Source organism: Eumetopias jubatus, unplaced genomic scaffold (assembly GCF_037043125.1).
Source record: "Eumetopias jubatus isolate StellerSeaLion01/CBP00866 unplaced genomic scaffold, mEumJub1_p1.0 scaffold_2, whole genome shotgun sequence".
NCBI classification, from domain to species: Eukaryota; Metazoa; Chordata; class Mammalia; order Carnivora; family Otariidae; genus Eumetopias; species Eumetopias jubatus.
Window position 1 is genome coordinate 188,643,381 of NW_028274808.1, and position 18,993 is coordinate 188,662,373.

At 34.0% G+C, this 18,993-nt stretch overlaps 1 protein-coding gene across 5 annotated transcripts in view; it reads left to right on the top strand.

Annotated features, from left to right (window-relative positions):
* Nucleotides 1-18,993, top strand: part of LCORL (ligand dependent nuclear receptor corepressor like) — a 166,753-nt gene that overhangs the window by 47,193 nt on the left and 100,567 nt on the right. For all 5 annotated transcript variants that reach the window (XM_028087749.2, XM_028087736.2, XM_028087740.2 and 2 more), the window contains exons 3-4: nt 1,038-1,117; nt 2,006-2,135. In XM_028087749.2, the coding sequence (XP_027943550.2) occupies nt 1,038-1,117; nt 2,006-2,135 (210 nt within the window). The remainder of the gene's footprint in view (nt 1-1,037; nt 1,118-2,005; nt 2,136-18,993) is intronic.

Genomic DNA, 18,993 nt, shown 5'->3' on the forward strand with positions numbered 1-18,993 from the left:
TACATTATCGTCTATTCTGACTTGTATATCTCAATTGATGCAAGAATTTCTTGGGGTCTGATCCTAACTGGTACTTATTTATTACCATTCCAAAAAAGGTAAGCTTATTTTCTGTGTAGTTTAACATAAACATGTATTCAGCTTACTTATTTCAAAAGTATGAAAGAAAATAACTGTGGTATACCAGTGCTTTTCAAATTAGTACCTGTGTAACTGCTCAGATGATAATTGTTTCATATATTAGAGGTTCTATATAGGAATTTATTTCGGAAAGGAAATTAAGGGGAGTTTTACTGCAAGGAGTAAGTTTGAAAAATCACTGTATGTACCAAGTATAGGTAGGTTGGCAGTGTTGTTACATTGTCATAAAATTTATTCATCATAAAATGTTTGTTTTGCACAAACTTTCTAATACATTACTATAGTTGGATTATATGAAACATTCTTGTGGAAAAGAATTCATGTTTTGTGTTGAGTAAAGACTTGTTTACCTGCCTTTTACTCGAACTCTTACAACAGCACCTTTAAACAATACAATAAAAATCTGATTGAACTTCTTAGCTATGGATTTATACTTTTTTTTTTTTTTTTTGGAACAGCATTTCATTTTCTCAAATCTGTGGGCTTTTCTGGTGCTCTACTCGATTTCTCTGTTTTATTTTGCTTTCATGATGTGTAAAATTTATTTTTCCCCATACCTCCTTGTTTTGATTTCTTTCATAGTGAAAATTAAAAATTAATGATAAATTGAATCATTTAGGTTAGATGATACTTAAAACCCTATTGTTAGAAAATAAATTTATAACCAGCTCATTGTTCTTGCTACTTTGTCCCATAATAGTGCAAAATTACTCTCCTTACAGCCTTCTCTTGTTTATTTCTTTCTAGATGTTATCACTTTAATTTTAAAGTTAGGCCTTCTCCCCTTACTATTAGTAGTTAGTTTTTTTTATATGAGCCATTGCTGTGGAGAGTGGTAATTTTATTTGTTTGAATAAAGTTAGTGTATTTAATGAATATTTTTCCCTCTTTTAAAGACTGTGAACCAGAAGAGCTGACTGACTGGTCTATGGATGAAAAATGTTCATTTTGTAACCTACAGAGAGAAGCAGTCAGTGTAAGTTTTAGTGCTATGAAATTATTTCTAAACTAATCGCACAATTGTAACACAATTTTTTTTAACTTAATTTGTTCTGAAAATTGATGACTTACAGTGGAAATTTAAACTTGATTTTGGTAATGAGAAGAATATTTTAAAGTCTTATGTTAGAAGTCTAACATTTAGCTTAACTTGCAGGTGAAATCACAAAACACTCATCTTTTTTGCTTATTTCACATTTCTTCCTTATAGCTCCCTGACTCATGAAGTTCAGTTTAGATCTGTTTTGTATTTAGGTAGACAGTGGTGAGCTTGGAGGCCTAGCTTGGTTTGAGACCACCCTATAGTCTGATTTCTTAGGAAACTATAGTTGGAGGATAATGTGGTACTACTTTTTAGCCTTTTACTCTCTTGAAGTCTTTTGGATATCAGAATTATTTCCTGTGTAAATGATTAAATAGTGTCTACTATAAACGGCATAAACTAGACAAGCAGCATCTTCTTGTATGGCGGGAAGTCCTAATTCTTTACTATTGTGAGAAAGGCTGGGAAGAAATGAGAACTTGAGAACCTGTACCCATTTTGGTCAGATTAGTGGGTAAACATACCTATTTTGTTGTTAAAACTCTCATTACTGGCATGCTATATAGTGAATTTATTCAGCAATGCATTTTGTCTACACTTCTCCCCCCCCCCTTTTTTTTGGCTACAGTTTGCTAAGAAATAAAGCTAATTTGGTATCAGAGCTAAATTTCTTTTCTCCTGACTCCTGTCCCAATATTTATGTTCTATTTAATTTGTTAAATAGAACAAATGAGCATTTAGAAAATATTTTTTTGCTACTTTTAATGAAATTGCATGTATAATTAAAGCTGATTTTTTTATGTTGCTTTCTTATAATTTTAGGATTGTATACCATCTCTTGATTCTTCACAGTCAACACCAACGGAGGAACTATCATCTCAGGGCCAGTCCAACACTGAAAAGATTGAATGCCAAGCAGAAAATTACCTAAATGCACTCTTTCGAAAGAAAGGTAATACTGGTATACCTTGTCATTCAAAATTAGCAGTAGAGATCTAGAATGTTTGTATTTTTCTCACACACATTTTTTTTTAATGCCAGTCTTTATTCCATTTTTTATTATTTTTTTTTATCTTTAGTTTTTCTTCATATTTTTAGGGACATTAGGATTCTCAGTTATTGTAGTGCTAGTCTTCTATTAGCCATTCCTTTTCACCACTCTTTTCTCAGATCTCTCCCTAACTTTATCAGACATTTTCCTCATCTACTATAGACAGATAGGAAATTTTTTGTTATGCTTCTGGTCTTCCTTATTTTGTTGCTGTTCTCAAGACTTCAAAAGTTCTTTCATGTTCAGTAAGTGATAGATATACTACAAAGCTGTCTTTAGAAATGTAACAGTTAAATCATTTATCAGTCAGGTTGGAGTATATTTGCTGGCTTGGGGTTTCAGTGTTTCTTTGGTAGCTTGAGTATGCTTACTTAACATTAAATGTCAAATGTTCTTTTTTGCTTCCTGTCTGTCTAAACTATTTAAACCAAATGAGGCTTGTTTCACTTGTTCCCTTACTTGATACACATGTATCAGAGAGAAGTAGTTTTTTATCTCTTAGTTACTTGAGAAAAATTTAGAAATATAGAACCTTCCATTTTTTGTTCTTGGAATTCTGTAGTAGTAGAGTGTCTTAATTTTTACCACATAGGCCCTTGGAGTGAGTCATGGTGTAAGGAGAATGCAGGTTGGGAGGAGTTATCATTCTGCCTCCCACTTTCCAGAGATCAAGAAAAACATTACTGTATTTCATCTAGGTGTTGACTCTGCTTTACTCCTCTTTGAAATTAGGTTAATATCGGATATTTTTCTATTAAATTGATAACTTTCAGATTTTAATCAATAATGTTGAAAATAGTCATCATCTTTGAGCAAGGAGGCTTTTGTTTAGTCCTCAGTGTTATGAGTTCTTTTATATATTGAAATATAACATTCAGTATCCTATATATATATGATTCTTCTAATCACAGTGATTAGAAGAATCATTACATTAAAAAACCTAAAGTTAAGGGGTACCTGGGTGGCTCAGTCAGTAAGTGTCTGACTCTTGAGTTCAGCTCAGGTCATGATCTCAGGGTTATGAGACAGAGCCACTTGTCAGGCTCCACGCTCAGTGGGGAGTTGGCTTGAGGTTCTCTCTCTCTCTCTCTGCCCCTCCCCCCATGCATTGCGTGTTCTCTCTCTCTGTCTCTCAGATAAATCTTAAAAACAAAAAAAAACCCTAATGTTAAGAACTTTTTTTTTTTAAGTGTAGGAGACTGAAAATCTTTTCCTGTGTGTTACTGAAGTGCTTAGTGTTGAGAAATTGGCATTTGTCTTGAAAAAACAAGTTCTTTTTTTAGAATTTTTTAAAAGATAGACTTATTTGAGAGAGAGAGAAAGAGAGTACAAGTGGGGGGAAGGGCAGAGGGAGAGGAAAAGAGAGAATCTTAAATGGACTTCACGTTCAGCACAGAGCTTGTTGTGGGGCTCAATCTCATGACCCTGAGATCATGACCTGAGACAAAATCAAGAGTCGGATGCTTAACCAACTGAACCACCTAGGCATCCCTAGAAATTTTTTATCTGAACCAATATTAAAAATATTTTACATGCTTTCTTTAAGAACTTTATAACATTAATTTAGAAAATTTTGTTCTGCCAGTGTATTTACACTTAAAAGAAGAATTATGTTATCAGACTTCTATCACTAAGAGAACTGGAAGAAACATCCACATTTATACATGCACAGAATAAGTTTCACTCACCTTAGAACTCATTACTCAGTCTCCTTTTCCTTGAGTTATTTGTAATGGTAGTAGCTAGAATTATCGATAATAATGACCTATAATTTTTGATAGTATGGAGTAACCTGTGCTCCATTGCCCTATTAAGAGTAATCAGAAAACACTTGGTACTATTTCAGCTGATTCAAGCATCTGGGTCTTCAAGAGGTCTCCTACCAAAGGTTGGGTGAGTGTTCATGGATATTTAGTGACCTCTCCATTTGGGGATAATCTTGGTTTTCTTCAAGATCTTTGAAGGGTTGCAGAGTTTTTAAATGGAAGATTCTTACTAGTGTCTTTTGCTTTACTTCGGGGTCTTACGTTTGTTAATTCCTTTATTTGTAGTCCAACGTGATTCTCCAGATTTAATTAAACGTAAGGATTTTTCTACTCATTTACTTGGTTTTGTTTTGTTCCTTATTTTTAAATTTTCTTTGAATAAAATCATTTTAGAAGTTTCCCAGTATGATCCAACTAGGATAAGGCCAGAAGGTAATAACAGTATCTTTAAGTGATGATAACTCCTTCATTCGTTTAGGTAATTCTACTGTTAACTTTACATGGAAATAAAAGGCATAAACATATTTTAAAAAATAAACACTTCTGAGTCTTTGGAGTAACAACTAAAATATTGATCAAACATATTGTTGATGAAGCTTTTATTTGATTCCTGAAAATTTCCCAAATTCAGCCATTTTCAGGAATTCTGGATATTAGTAACATTAGTGTTACTGATACTTACAGATACTGATCTTTTGCTCAGTTTGAGGAACATATGTAAATCATCTTGCCAAAGTATAAAGAAATCTCTTCATAGCTTTAGTGTAGCTTATTATTTCTCCTCACTATGGTTTTGGGAAGATGATAATGATAAATGTCAGCTGTTATTAAGAACCCACTACACAGGATAATGATGATGATTGAGGTCATCATTTCTGATTGAGCACTAAGACCTTTTTATGCCTTAATCTCATTTAATCCAAAAACAGTGTTAAGAGAGATAGGTACTGTTGTTATCATTTTAACAGGAAGAGACAATGAAACACAGAAAATTTAAGTAATGTGTCTTTTAGTTCTGTTACGAACATTTGAGTCCTCAAGAAGTTTAAAAAAAAAAGGTTGAAAAGTGTTCTATGTGAGAAGCACCTAGATTCTTTTATGTACTAAGTAGAAAAACCTTCCTATTCTCTACTAGCCACCTAGGATTAGAATTATTTTAATTGGATTAGGCAGACTAGAGGAGACCTATGAGAAATGCTGTATTTCTGTACATTTCCATTCTTCCTTTAAATGAACTAGAAACAGTTTAGTGATTAGTTTCCTTATAGAGTTTAATAATAGTTTGGATGAAACTTATATACTAAATACAGTTTGGCCAATCCCTTGTAATTAAAAGCTAGTCAAAAATACTTTTTCAGGGTTGAGTAAATAGAATGGGGGAGGGTAGTATTTTAGTACAGAGCTGAACTTTTAACTAGCTTTGAATATTCCTGAGAAATTTTTCAGAATTGAATTCCTTCTAGGGGTTAACCCTAAAATTCTCTATAGAGTAGAATGAAAGCTCCATGATAATAGGCACTTTGTTTTGTTAATTGCAGTATCCTTAGTATTTAGAAGTACTTGTCCTATCTGTCTTCAGTAAATATTTCTTGACCATAAGAATGAGCACTAATAAACTGTTCAGGTATCTTCCAGTTTCTTTACATACCCTGGTATTAGTACTTGTTTTATTTGGAGAAAGAAATTAAATTAGCATGTACATATAGTTTACCTTTTCCGACTTTGTACTTAAGTTTATTACTGTGTATAGTTTGAATATCAGGCAGTTTGTTTTGAAGTGTTTAGGAACATAGGCTTATAGATATAAAATGCCTTTTCCAAAGTATCCCATCATAGGTAAACTAAATTATTTTGGCTTTCAGCTTCACATTCTCTGATTACCTGAAGCAGTTTAAGTTACTGGTTTATGATTCAGGAAGATGTCTCATCTTTTATTTTTAAATTAAGGCTACTTGACTAAATTGGAAAGTTAGTATACACATAGTAGTTGAATGAATCATACTGCTAAATATATGATAAAATGAAATATTTCTTCATCAAAATATGTTTTTCCTGCTTTATCTTTCATCCCCCCACACATTTTGCATTCATGTAACTACTGATCTGTTTTTTTGTTTTCAAAGAGCTTTCCTGATGTATTTGATGCAGTTAGTTTAAAGCTGATATTAACCAACCCTTTCCCCTTAAATTAATTGGTAGCCAGGTTTTATATAAAGTCTTTCAACCTTTCTGAACACAGATCCTTTTCCTTTTAAACTCTTAATTTTTAAGTTTTATTCTATATCAAGAAATAGATATTAATATGGCTCACTAACCATTTGGTTATGACTGATAGATAATAAAACATTTGATTTTTTAGAAACAGGAGTGTTGATCTTTTAGATTGCTTTTCTATAAATGCAGGCATCCTTGAGTGACTATGTAGATTTGACCTGATTCATTCAAGCCCTGAGTGTTTCTTATACAAATGTGCCTTTATGAGACCATTGTGGGTCATACATTGAATTTCTCTTATACGGACTGCCTTTTGGAACTCTTAGGAAACTGTGTATTAGTGCCATAAAATAATTCACACACTATTATGGACCACATTCAAAAGTGTTGATGAAAAGATTTTTCTTGTTTTGTCATATACCTGGAAGCTATGAATGAAATTCTAAGAAAATACACTTAAAATATATAACTGGATTTAAAAGATTTTTGCATTTTTGGTAAAATCACCTTTCTACCTGCAATACCATCCATAACAGGAGTTAGGGGCCAACTATCAAGTCATTATCATCTAGATTTTTATCTCCTTTTATCTTTTTTATTCTTGAATTTGAGTCAGCTGTCCTTTTACAAGCACCCATATTTCTACTTTGTCTTCTGGAACTTGTGGTCTTCCATCAGCAAAATATCCTATGTCCTGTCTTTTCTCTTAATGTTCCCTTTATTTTATTTCTGTAACTCAGATTTACATATTCATAAAGGATGTTTTTGTAGCCCTCTCCCTTTCTGTTTTTAATTCCTTGCTTTATGTAATATAGGGTGATACCATTAGCAGATAACCTCTAATATCTTTATAGCTGCTTTCCCATCATTTAGTTGCCCTTCTCAAAACCCTGAGCTGCTTTGAAGCATATGACATGAAACTATTCCATCTACATTATCATGTTGTGTACCTCTACCAGCCTTTTCACTTTCTTCCTCCCAAATATTATTCCCATCACAGTTCTTAGTGACTTGAAATTGTGTGGCTGATACATTCAACACTCTGGCCTCTCCGTTATATGATCTCTTCATTTCCAATGATCTTTTCCTGAATTCTCCTCTAGCCATCATTATCCATGATTATTCCTAGACTTTTGCCACCTCTCAAATCTAATCTCCTCTATCTCTTTCTCTGACTACAATTTTATTCCAATACTCTTCCCCTCCCCCCTTTTTTAACCTCATTGCAATTTCCAGTCTATCGATCACATCAATTTTCACTCTTCATTGTCTCCTGGACATGACTTACGACTTCACTTCTCTCCTTACTCAGCTCAGATACTGTGCTTGATCACTGTGATCATCTTTCATATAAAATCTTAACTCTGTTGCCTCTCTCTTCCTTTGTCATATTTGCTTGTTAGAACCTTATCTGTGTCCAGTTCCTCATTTATTACACACTTGCCCTGGACCAGCTGAACTTGACTAGAGTAAAATACTGAATTATGCTGACCTTCTGAGTCTCATTTAGTCAATTTCTTCTCTTTCAGGTAGTTATTTTATATCTTTTTTATCTCTCCAACAACAAAAAATCACTCTTCCCTTTTGTAGCACAGTTAACCTTCTAACATATATAATTTACTTCTTTCTTTTATTTATCGTTCATTGTCTTTTTTCTTCTTCTAGAAAACACCATGAGGGATTGGATTTTGTATTTTTGTTGACTAACATATCTCAAGCATCTGACACACAGTAGATAAACATTTAGTAAATATTTATCATCTATACTTGTCCTGTCTTCACTTTTCAATTCTCCTTTTCTTTTCAACCCGTCCCAATTAGACTTTCTTTCTTACCGCTTCATTAATTGTTTTATCAATTTCATCAGTAATTCCATCTTGTACTAGTCAAAGGGAAGTTACCAGTTCTCATCTTACTTAACCTTTCAGCATCATTTGATAGAGTTGATCACTTCCTTATTTTGGTTTCTAGGAGGTAATATTCTTTTAATTTTTTCCTCTTTTCTCACATACTGCTGCTTTCACATGCTCCTTGCTGGTTCTTCTTGAGTTCTAAATGTTGAATAGCCTCAGGAGTTAGTCCTCAGCTGTCTTCTGCTATGGATATACCTTAACTTACTTGATGGCCTCATTTTATCCTTTGGCATTAATTATCATATGTGTGTTGATGACACCTAATTATATCTAATCCTAACCTTTCCTCTAGTTTTACCCTCCTATATGTAACTGCCACTTGATCTACTCTTCATAAGAATATCTAATAGGCATCTCAGATGCCAGAATGACCTGTCTAGAACAGAACACTTGATTTTACTCCCCTAAAATCTTCCCCTGCCCCAGACTTTCCCATCTTAGTAAAATATATCATTCTTGACCCAGTTGGTCAGTTTCAAAAGCTGATTTCTCGGGGTCCTTCATACCCACATCTAAGCTATCATCAAGTTCATTGGCTCTGCCTTCAAAATCTAATCTAAGTCTGGCCATGTTTGTCATTTCCATTTCTACCACCCTAATCCAAGACGCATCATCTCTGGCATATCCTACTAAAGAGCCTCCTGATTGGTGTCTCTGCTTCTACTTTTCCCTTCCCTACCAATTCATTTTTATACAGAGAAGGCAAATTGATGTATCTAAAGCCTAAACCATGGGGCACCTGGGTGGCTCAGTCAGTTAAGTGTCCGACTCTTGGTTTCAGCTCAGGTCATGATCTCAGGGTTGTGAGACTGAGCCCCGTATTGGGCTCTGTGCTCAGTGGGGAGTATGCTGAAGATTCTGTTTCTCTCCTTCCCTCTTTCCCTCTGCCCCTTCCCCTGCTCGCATGCTCTTTCTCTCTCTTTTGAATAAATAAATAAATCTTAAGAACAAAGAAAGCCTAAACCAGATCATTAATTTCTCTGCCCAAAAGCTTCCAATGACTTTGAATGTCACTTAGAATAAAATATATCAAGGGCTCTAGTTGTGCCTCTTTTTTGATCACATTTTTTGTTGCTCATTCTTTTGCACACTCATGGCTTTTTGCTTTTCTTCAAATGTGCTAACCTTGTTCCTATCTCAGGGTCTTCATACTTGCTATTACCTCCATCTAGAATCCTGTTTCCAAAGTGAACATTGCTCACTCCTTCATATCACCAAACTCCTGGCTCTGACCATCCATGCCCTAACCATCTTATTTATGATAACTCATCTCATTCTCTTTTCAATTATTCTGCTTGTTTGTTTCTCCAGACTTTCTTTTAAATTCTGTTATCTGCTACTTCTAGAATATAAGAACCAATAAAACGGGGATTTTGTCTGTTTTTTTATATCCCCACCCCCTAGAATAGTACCTGGTACAGTTAATGCTCAATAACTTAATGGAGTACATGTAAATCATTTAGAAAAGGAATGTTTTAAAGATAAAAAGCAATGCTTTAAAATCATGATTGTCTATCCACTGTGTTTTAAAATGTGATTCACAGCCATAGTATGTAGACCTTTACAAAATTTTTAGTGAGTCCTTGTAGGTAATAAGCAAGTGCCAATATTCTAAGATGTTCTAGGAATCCGCCAAAAATACTAAAACTATAAGTGATTCTAAATTCCTTTCAGAAATGTTTAGTCATTGAATTGTTCTTTCAGTGGTTTTGCACAATCCTAATAACCTTATGAGAACATGATTTAAATTTTGGAGAAGCAACGGTTTTTCCATTTATCTTTATATAATTCTTTAGGAGTTTGTCTAAATTATTTCTTTGTATGTTCTCCTTCAGTTGAGAAAATATAGTCTACTAGGTGAGAAGGAAAACCTAATTCTCAGAAGAGGTATAATTCTACTTGGGGTCCTATTTTTTGAATTACCATCTGTCCTTGGATAATATTTCTTCCCTATGCTCTGTCTCTAGTATGTCAGAAAATTAAACTAGCCGGTATCCAAATATATGTAGTAATCTATGTGTGCTAATCAAAACACTTTATAACCAGAGTACTGAATAAGAAAAAACACTTTTATGTGGAAGTAACAGAAGAACCAATATGTGCTATATAACTATTGAGGATTAATTCATTATTTTTTAAATCTTTTTATAATATTTTCCTGGTTTTCTTGAGTAACTCATGAACTCACCAACATTACCTGTATGTTCTTTTATAGAATACTACTAATTTAGTTCTTTTTTTCCCCCTGAGTATGACTTTTTCCAAAGCAAGACCGGCATGTTGGGCTTTCTAAAACATATTTCTGGTCCATGATTGGGGAAGTTCATTTATTTAGCAAGGATCTACTAAGCTTTTTTCTACATGCCAGTACCATACCAGTTAACAGAAGACCAAGAATATCCCAGTTGTCGTGGACTTTTATATTCTAGTGAGGGAAAGCAAACAATAAACAAATTGTATTTGTGGTTGAATGTGCATGTGTGTGTGTGTACACACATACCTCTAACACACTTGCTGGACATATATGAGTATATGCGTGCGCGTGCGCGCGTGTGTGTGTGTGTGTGTGTATAAGTGCTGTGGAGACAAAGCAGGTAGAGGACCGTAGGGAATGCCAGGATAGAGGTGATGATCCCAATTTTATAAAGGGTAGTCAGGTGACATTTGAGCAAAGGTGTGAAAAACAAAAAAACAGGGTAGCAAACTCCTGAAATCCTAGGGGAAATACATTTCAAAAGTTAAAGATAATATCAGTTTTGAAAAATTATATAGTGATTGACACTCCCATTCCTCAGTTTTACAGAGTATTTTCCTTTTAAAGACCAATCTAAAATGATGGCATTTTAAAGCAGGCAGAGGATTTAGAGATTGTTTCTGTTCCTGTATCTACAAAGAAATAACAGTTAAATAAGTTGATCAAGGAACATGTACTAAGTAAATATTGAAATAATGTAAGATAATAATTATCAGTGGCACTTAGTAAAATTTTTAAAAAGGCATTTTAAAAAATGTTTGATTAATGGATTTATAGAGTTGCCTGGGTAAGGTTTGATAGTTAAGAAAAGAAATGGAAGCTTTAGTTCCTGTTGCTGCTTGGTGGTGAGTAATATGAGTCAGAGTAGCTGGTGAAGTAGTAAACAGGCAAATTAAATGCCTGAGGTTCATCAACGTCTAAATCTACAGAAAAAGCAATGGTATTAAAAAAAAAAAACTACTATAAATGGATGAGCTACTTAAGTTCCCTTCACTTGCAGTTTTTCAGCTCCTGGTCACCTAAGATTTTCCTTGCAGTTTCATTTTTTAATGTAAGGAGGCTTCTCATATCATAATCAAATTTACTTTTAGCCATAAATATTTTATCTGTATAATTAAAAATTTTTTAAAGATTGGGTGTCAGGTATTTGTGGCTCCTTTATCTTTGCCTCACTAATGATGAGCATCGAGTTGAAAGATTTTCTCAATCATAAATTCTTCACTATGTGTTACTAGCAGTTCTTTAACATTTTCACTACTTCATTAAATCTAGCCTCCTTAGCAAAATGTAAAACTTTTTGCTTTATATTCAACATTTCCTTTAACTTCTGGAAGTTAACAAAAAATATGCTAGTTTCTTTCATACTTCATTCATTGTTTGTTGTGATACTTTTTCTGAAGCCTGATTCACTTAGACTGTCTTTTTATCAAAACTCTTTCATGAATCCTACATCCAGAAATGTCAAATATATCAGCACCCCACATCAGATATATTCATAACAGTGGTGAAAAATAAAAATCTGTATCATGTGGGCATCTATCCACTGTTCTACTTCGTCAGAATATAGCCCTCCATAAATGACCATGAGATGGGAGATAAATGAATTTACTATTCTTTTAATAGCTTCTAGTTTCTACACATCTCCTGTACTTCAAAGCATCTCTGCAAATAGAGCATGATTCTCATATTCAAAAAGATGTGTGATTCATAATACATAATACATGAGATTGTAGACCTTAATTGATGTATATACTGTACCTATTGGCTATTTAAGAGATTTTAAAAATTTTTGATTGTGCAAAATGATTTTTATCTTTGTCAATTTTAAATATTCTATCATATTCCCTAAGAGTATTGATTTTAGTATACTTTGAACTCTGGAGGCAAATAGCATCTTAATTTTTTTACCTTTTCAGTTCCTTATAAATACTTATTGTTTTTTTAATAGTTTTGGTCAAAGACATAAAAAACACAGAAAACACTCTTCAACATGTGATAAATACATTTACCACTCAATTTATGAACAGTTAGATTATGCTTTTAGGTATAAAATGATGAAAAAAACAGTATCTTTTTAAAAAATGTATGTTCATTCATACTGCAATCATGTGTATGATGGAATAACATGGCTCAGCTGCCTCACGAGTTTTTAAGATACCATATAGCAGTATGGTTCAGGAGTATGGCCACATGTCTAGGCAAATGCAAGAGGAGCCCACTCAAAAGATGATGCAAAAGTAGTTTCCTGGTCAGTTTTCACCTTCTCAGTTGCTATATTTCAGGTGTCTTAAGCTTTTGCTCTATGAAATAATATATGTCTAAGATTTTTTTAAGTAATAACTGGTATGTTTAAATTCATTCAGTTCTTCTGCCACAAATTTTGTGTGTGTGTGTTAGATGCTGTGAAAATAAAGATTTGGTTTTTTTAAGCTTTTTAGAAAAATCTGTATGTCTTGGAGGTCTACTTTTCTCTGATTTTTTTTCTTTTTAAATTTTGTTGCTTTAAGTTTTCAAGTAAGCCATAACATTTATTAGTTTGTATAATTTTCTTTATTTTTTTTAAAGATTTTATTTATTTGAGAGAGGGAGAGAAGGAAAAGCAGACTCCCCACTGAACAGGGAGCCTGACGTGGGGCTCAGTCTTAGGACCCTGGGATCATGACCTGAGCCGAAGGCAGATGCTTAACGGACTGAGCCACCCAGGCGCCCCTAGTTTATATAATTTTAAAACAGTGATTATCTCTGTTGTTATGTCTAAAGACAGCAGTTTGTTAGATGAGTTTAGAGTAAAAACTACTGTGGCAGTTTTTTTGTCCATTTTTTAATTATTATTTATTTATTTTTAAAAATATTTGAGAGAGAGAGAGAATGAGAGAGAGAGAGCACGAGAAGGGGGAGGGTCAGAAGGAGAAGCCGACTCCCCTCTGAGCAGGGAGCCTGAGGTTCCAGGGAGCCCGGGACTCCAGGATCATGACCCAAGCCGAAGGCAGTCACTCAACTAACTGAGCCATCCAGGTGCCCCATTTTTTTAAAAAGATGTCATTTTAAAGCATAAATATAGAAAATTGTCATTATTCTTGTAACATGTCTAAAACTCTAATCTAGAATACTTAAAAAAATATATTTCCTCTTGATATCTTAGCTGTAAGAGGTTAAACCTGATTGCAGTCTGCCTGCAAATTTAGGACAGCTCAACATACTGAATTATGTAGTATTAGAATCTCAGGATTGGGGCCTTTTAAAAGTAAACTTTTAATGGCCAAAGAAATTAGCCAAGGACTGAAGTATTTCATGTGTACTGAACTGAAAAAAAAAGGAAAAGGAGTATGTTGCTAGTCAGCTAACTTTTTCCAGATAATTTTCTCCATATGCTGTAGGTTTTATGAATGAAAAAATCTAGTGTAAAAACCACCTGAATTATATGCCAGGCACTGAATCAGTCTATAATCTCTTAATGTTTTATAAAAGGTTGAAGTTCTGTTTTCTCATAATTTTGAATCTGATATTTTCAGTTTCTTATTCTCACATAAAGATCATTTTTAATTGTAATTTTTTTTAATTTTTTTTAATTTAATTTTTTTAATTGTAATTGTAATCTTATTCTCACATAAAGATCATTTTAAATTGTAATTAATTGTAAAAGAAATAGCACTTTATTAAACATGCTCTAACACATGGGCTTTCCTCTCTACCTCATTTAATATGATATGTAATTCTGTTTTAAAGAATTACCTGTTCCCTATAGTACTTTGGAACTCATTTTTTCTGAATTTCTCTTACTCACCGACATGCAAGTCGTCTAGGATTCTAGCAGAGGGTTTTTTCAAATACCGTACTTGAAAATGTGTTAAATTAGTTTATAAATTGCCATCTTATAAAGAAGATGTGGTGTATATATACAATGGAATGTTATGCAGCCATCAAAAAATGAAATCTTGCATTTGCACCGACTTGGATGGAACTGGAGGGTATTATGCTGAGTGAAATAAGTCAATCAGAGAAAGACAATTATCATATGATCTCAGTGATACGTGGAATTTGAGAAATGGGGCAATAGGGGAAGGGAGGGAAAAATGAAACAAGACAAAACCAGAGAGGGAGACAAACCATAAGAGACTCTTAATCTCAGGAAACAAACTGAGGGTTGCTGAAGTGGAGGGGGGGTGGGAGGGATGGGGTGGCTGGGTGATGGACATTGGGGAGGGTATGTGCTATGGTGAGTGCTGTGAATTGTGTAAGACTGATGAATCACAGGGCGCCTGGGTGGCTCAGTTGGTTAAGCGACTGCCTTCGGCTCAGGTCATGATCCTGGAGTCCCGGGATCGAGTCCCGCATCGGGCTCCCTGCTCAGCAGGGAGTCTGCTTCTCCCTCTGACTCTCTTCCCTCTCGTGCTCTCTATCTCATTCTCTCTCTCAAATAAATAAATAAAATCTATAAAAAAATTAAAAAAAAGACTGATGAATCACAGTCTTGTACCCCGAAACAAATAATACATTATTTGTATGTATTGACAAAATTTGCCATCTTGCCATTTTTAGCTTGCATACAATTTAAACTGTCAGTTACAGTTTACTATTTGCTCTTGGCTAGTTGTGCATTATATCCACAACATGATCAGACTGTTTTATAAGATTTATTAGTAAGATTGATTTGTTAGTAATAATTAGCAGTTAACCCCTGCCTTTTTCAATATGGATTTATATTTTTATGGGCATGTGTGAGTTTTCCTACTTAAAATGTTCTTAGTGAAGTCTTCTAAAATGTTTCTATCCTCAGTAGAAGGAGCAAAGCATAAGCTTTACAATTGAACAGGTATAGATCCAAATCTGCCCCATCATATATTATGTGATTCTGACAAACTGCGTACCCTTTTTGTGACTTATTTTTCTCATCTGCAGAAGAGGCACAATAATTATAGATATTTATACTCTGTTGTCTGTCCTCACCTACTAAAAACATAGTTTTGTTAAAATAGAAGATAATAGTTTAGATTTTAATGCTTTAGTTATTGATACGTATATTATGTGTTCACTAGTAGCTTCTGGTGGAAAAAAGACTATGGGCTGTGGAGTCAAGCCTGGTTGTGTTGCTTGCATTTTTTTTTCCATTAAATTAGCTGTGATGTTGGGCAGGTTATTTAAGCTGGTAATACTATATCATTGTGAAGATTAATATAATGTAAATGAAATGTTTAACTTAGTGCCATATTTATAGTGGGCATCCAGTGAAAAGTAACTCCATGGTGGATTGCACTAATTTTGTTGCTTTTGTTGTATGAGAAAACTAGGCACTGGCATCTAAATGACCTGCTCTAATCATACTAAGGCATAGTAGTTAAAAGGTCAGATTTTGGATTAGACCAAGAGTATAGTTCTGGCTGAACTACTTATTCAGCCCTGTATGACCTCAGGCAAACTTTTTAACCTCCTTAAGACTTGTTTCCATTTTTATAGAGTAGGAATAATTCTAATTATTTTAAAATTATTATATATTATATATATAATTCTAATAATTCTAATAATTTTTTCAAGATGATTATTGCTATACTTAAAAGAACTAATGATCCAAACTCACCAAATTGTATACATTAATTATGTGCGGTTTTTGTATACCAGTTATACCTCAATAAGCTGGGGAGGCAGAGATAATGTATGTAAAGACTCAATAATCTAAAACTGCTGTTACTGTTATTTATTATCATTATCATCAGTTACTTGGAATGACACTAAATCAACAAAGGGAAATCATTAAGAGTTTAGTTGCCACATGAAATCTTAATTGTTTAGAGTATTGTCCTTAGGATTCTATGAATTAATAACTAACATCAAGTTATAAGGTATCATACAGTCTCAAAATTGAGTAATAATGCTTCAAAACTGTCAGCAGTAAATGTAGTACTCTTTGGATGCTCTGAGGGAGTAGAATTATCAGCTAAATAGGATACAAATGACAGTGTTCTTTGTGTTTGTTTTGTACAAATAAAAAGTCACTTTTGTGCTTCAGTTTCTTAGTTGATAAAATGGAAAACTTTTTGCTAAAGTATGTTGATATAGTTAGCCTATGTAGCATTCAGGAAGTGAAACAGTATAAAGAAATATTTGAGCAGCTCTTGGTTGGCTCAGTTGGTTAAGCGTCTGCCTTCAGCTCAGGTCAGGATCCCAGGAGATCCCAGAGTCCTGGGATCCAGCCCCACTGAGGGCTCAGCTTAGCAGGGAGCCTGCTTCTCCCTCTCCCTCTGCCTGCCACCCCCCGCTTGTGCTCTCTCTCTGTCAAATAAATAAAATCTTTAAAAAAATTTTTTTGAAAAAATTATTTTACAGACATATTTACCAACCAACCTTCAATATCATGTGAGACACTTTGAGGGAAAATTTCATCATAAAAAATTTGCAAAGTTGGCTAAAAATATTAACAATAATAAAGTGAAAATCTTGTATGAATATATTTGTGTAATGAAAGGACACATTTTCTAAAGTAAAATATAAATTATTTGGGGACTATTTATTATGTTAGATTGGTTTTTACTTTAAGAATGGGTAACGGAGAGTATACTTTAACTAGAAATGTTAAAATGTCGGGCACCTGGGTGGCTCAGTCAGTTAAGCATCTGCCTTTGGCTCAGGTCATGATCCCAGGGTCCTGGGGTTGAGCCCCACAGGAGCCTGCTTCTTGAGAAACTTTCCCTCTGCCCCTCCTCCTGCTTGTGCTCTCTCTCTCTCAAATAAATCTTTTTAAAAAGATGTTAAAATGCTTTTATGTGTATTTAAGAAAATTTATTTTTAATTTAAGCCAACAAGGTGTTAAAGTGGTTGTGAACGCACTAAATCAGGCTGCCAGTGTTTCTGATGAGCAACTGGAACCATGGTGCTAGCCAAATATGCTAGTGAGTCTGATCATATGCTCTAATTATCTGGTATTGTTTGAATTCCAAAGCCTTTTGGGTGTGGTATGCCATACTGGCTCTTGATTTACTTTGCATATACCTCATTCCTTCAATTTAAAAAATTCTAGAGTTCTACAAAACCATCTGTGAGCCCATATTAAATGCTAGCTTTTTTTTTCATGTGAGACTTTATCCATATTTTTCTAAAAAGCACACTTACTGTTCTGATGATACTGATTGAGGTTGTTTGTAAAAGAAACACTGTCTTTGGTGGAATAATGTTCAGTGCCTATGCAGACTAAAGTATGTTTATGTACCTCTGACATCATTTCTTGTAGTTGTGGAGTTCAGAGTTGTAGGTCTCACATGTATACAAGGTGTAGAGATAAAACTGGATCCTACTGACAAGTCTGTGGTTCTTCCTGTTACATCCATTTCTTTGACTTAATTCTTACTAACCCTGGAAATCTTTTAGACTATTAATAGAGGAGTGTTCCTTCATTATTGCTGAGTATTTTGGTAGAGTAAAAAAATACTTATCATCATGGAGCAGTGCTATAGAACAGAGCTTTCCAAAATCATTTGTGCCTGAGGACAGTGGTTAAATAAGATGATTCACTGGAGTACAGGAAGTCTATTTACATCGTTATACATTCTTAATAAAATAAGACTTCTGCAGTGAAGGGAACCAAGTCTCCTTGGAGAAGTGGTTACTTCCATTGCTGGGATTGGGAAAATATAAAATGAGTTTGGAACATTTTGTGGTGCCAGAAAGTAAGGAAGTGCTCAGAAAAGGGTAGGAATGTGTTGGGTAAGACCTAGGAGCCAATGTGAAAGAGCTCCTAATGGCCAAAACTGGAGCTATTTGAACAAGAAGATAAATAACAGTGTAATTCATAGAAATTCAACAGACAACTTGACCAAGTGATCAAGGGTTAATATCACCAGTAATAAAACATATTAAGTTTTATTGGTGCACTGATATGATGCACTTAAAAAGGCACATTACTTCACAGTAGATTGCCAAAAATGCATAACTTGAAATTAATCATGAAAAAGCTTCACATTCTCCAAATAACTGAACAGAACTCCTCCAAAATGTCAGGATCATGAAAGATAGGGAAAGACTGGGGAACTTTCACTAGTTAGAGGAGACTAAGGAAATATGACAACTGAGTGCATTGTGAGATCCTGGATTGGATTCTGGAACAGAAAAAGAATGTTAGGGGGGCCTGGGTAGCTCACTTCCTTAAGCGTCTGTCTTCGGCTCAGTTTGTGATCCCAGAGTCCTGGGATCGAACTCCACATCAGGCTCCCTGCTCAGCGGGGCGTCTGCTTCTCCCTTTCCCTCTGCCTGCCGCTCTGCCTACTTGTGCTCTCTCTCTCTCTGTCAAATAAATAAAATCTTTAAAAAAAAAAAAAAGTATGTTAGTGGGAAAACTAATGAATTCAAATAAAGTTTATGGTTTAGTTAATAGTATTATACCAATATTAACTTCTGGTATTGATAATTGGTTATATAGGATGTTAGTTAACATTAGGAAAAAGCCGATAGAAAAATACATAGGAACTTTACTGCTTTTGAAACTTTTTTGTAGTCTAAAATTACTTCAAAATTTTAAAGTATTTTTTAAAACATAATAAAAATAAGTTAATATTTACTATCTTTGATATATGGACTGACAATTAGTACCCTTACTTGGGGTTTATATCAGAAGGCCCTTGTCA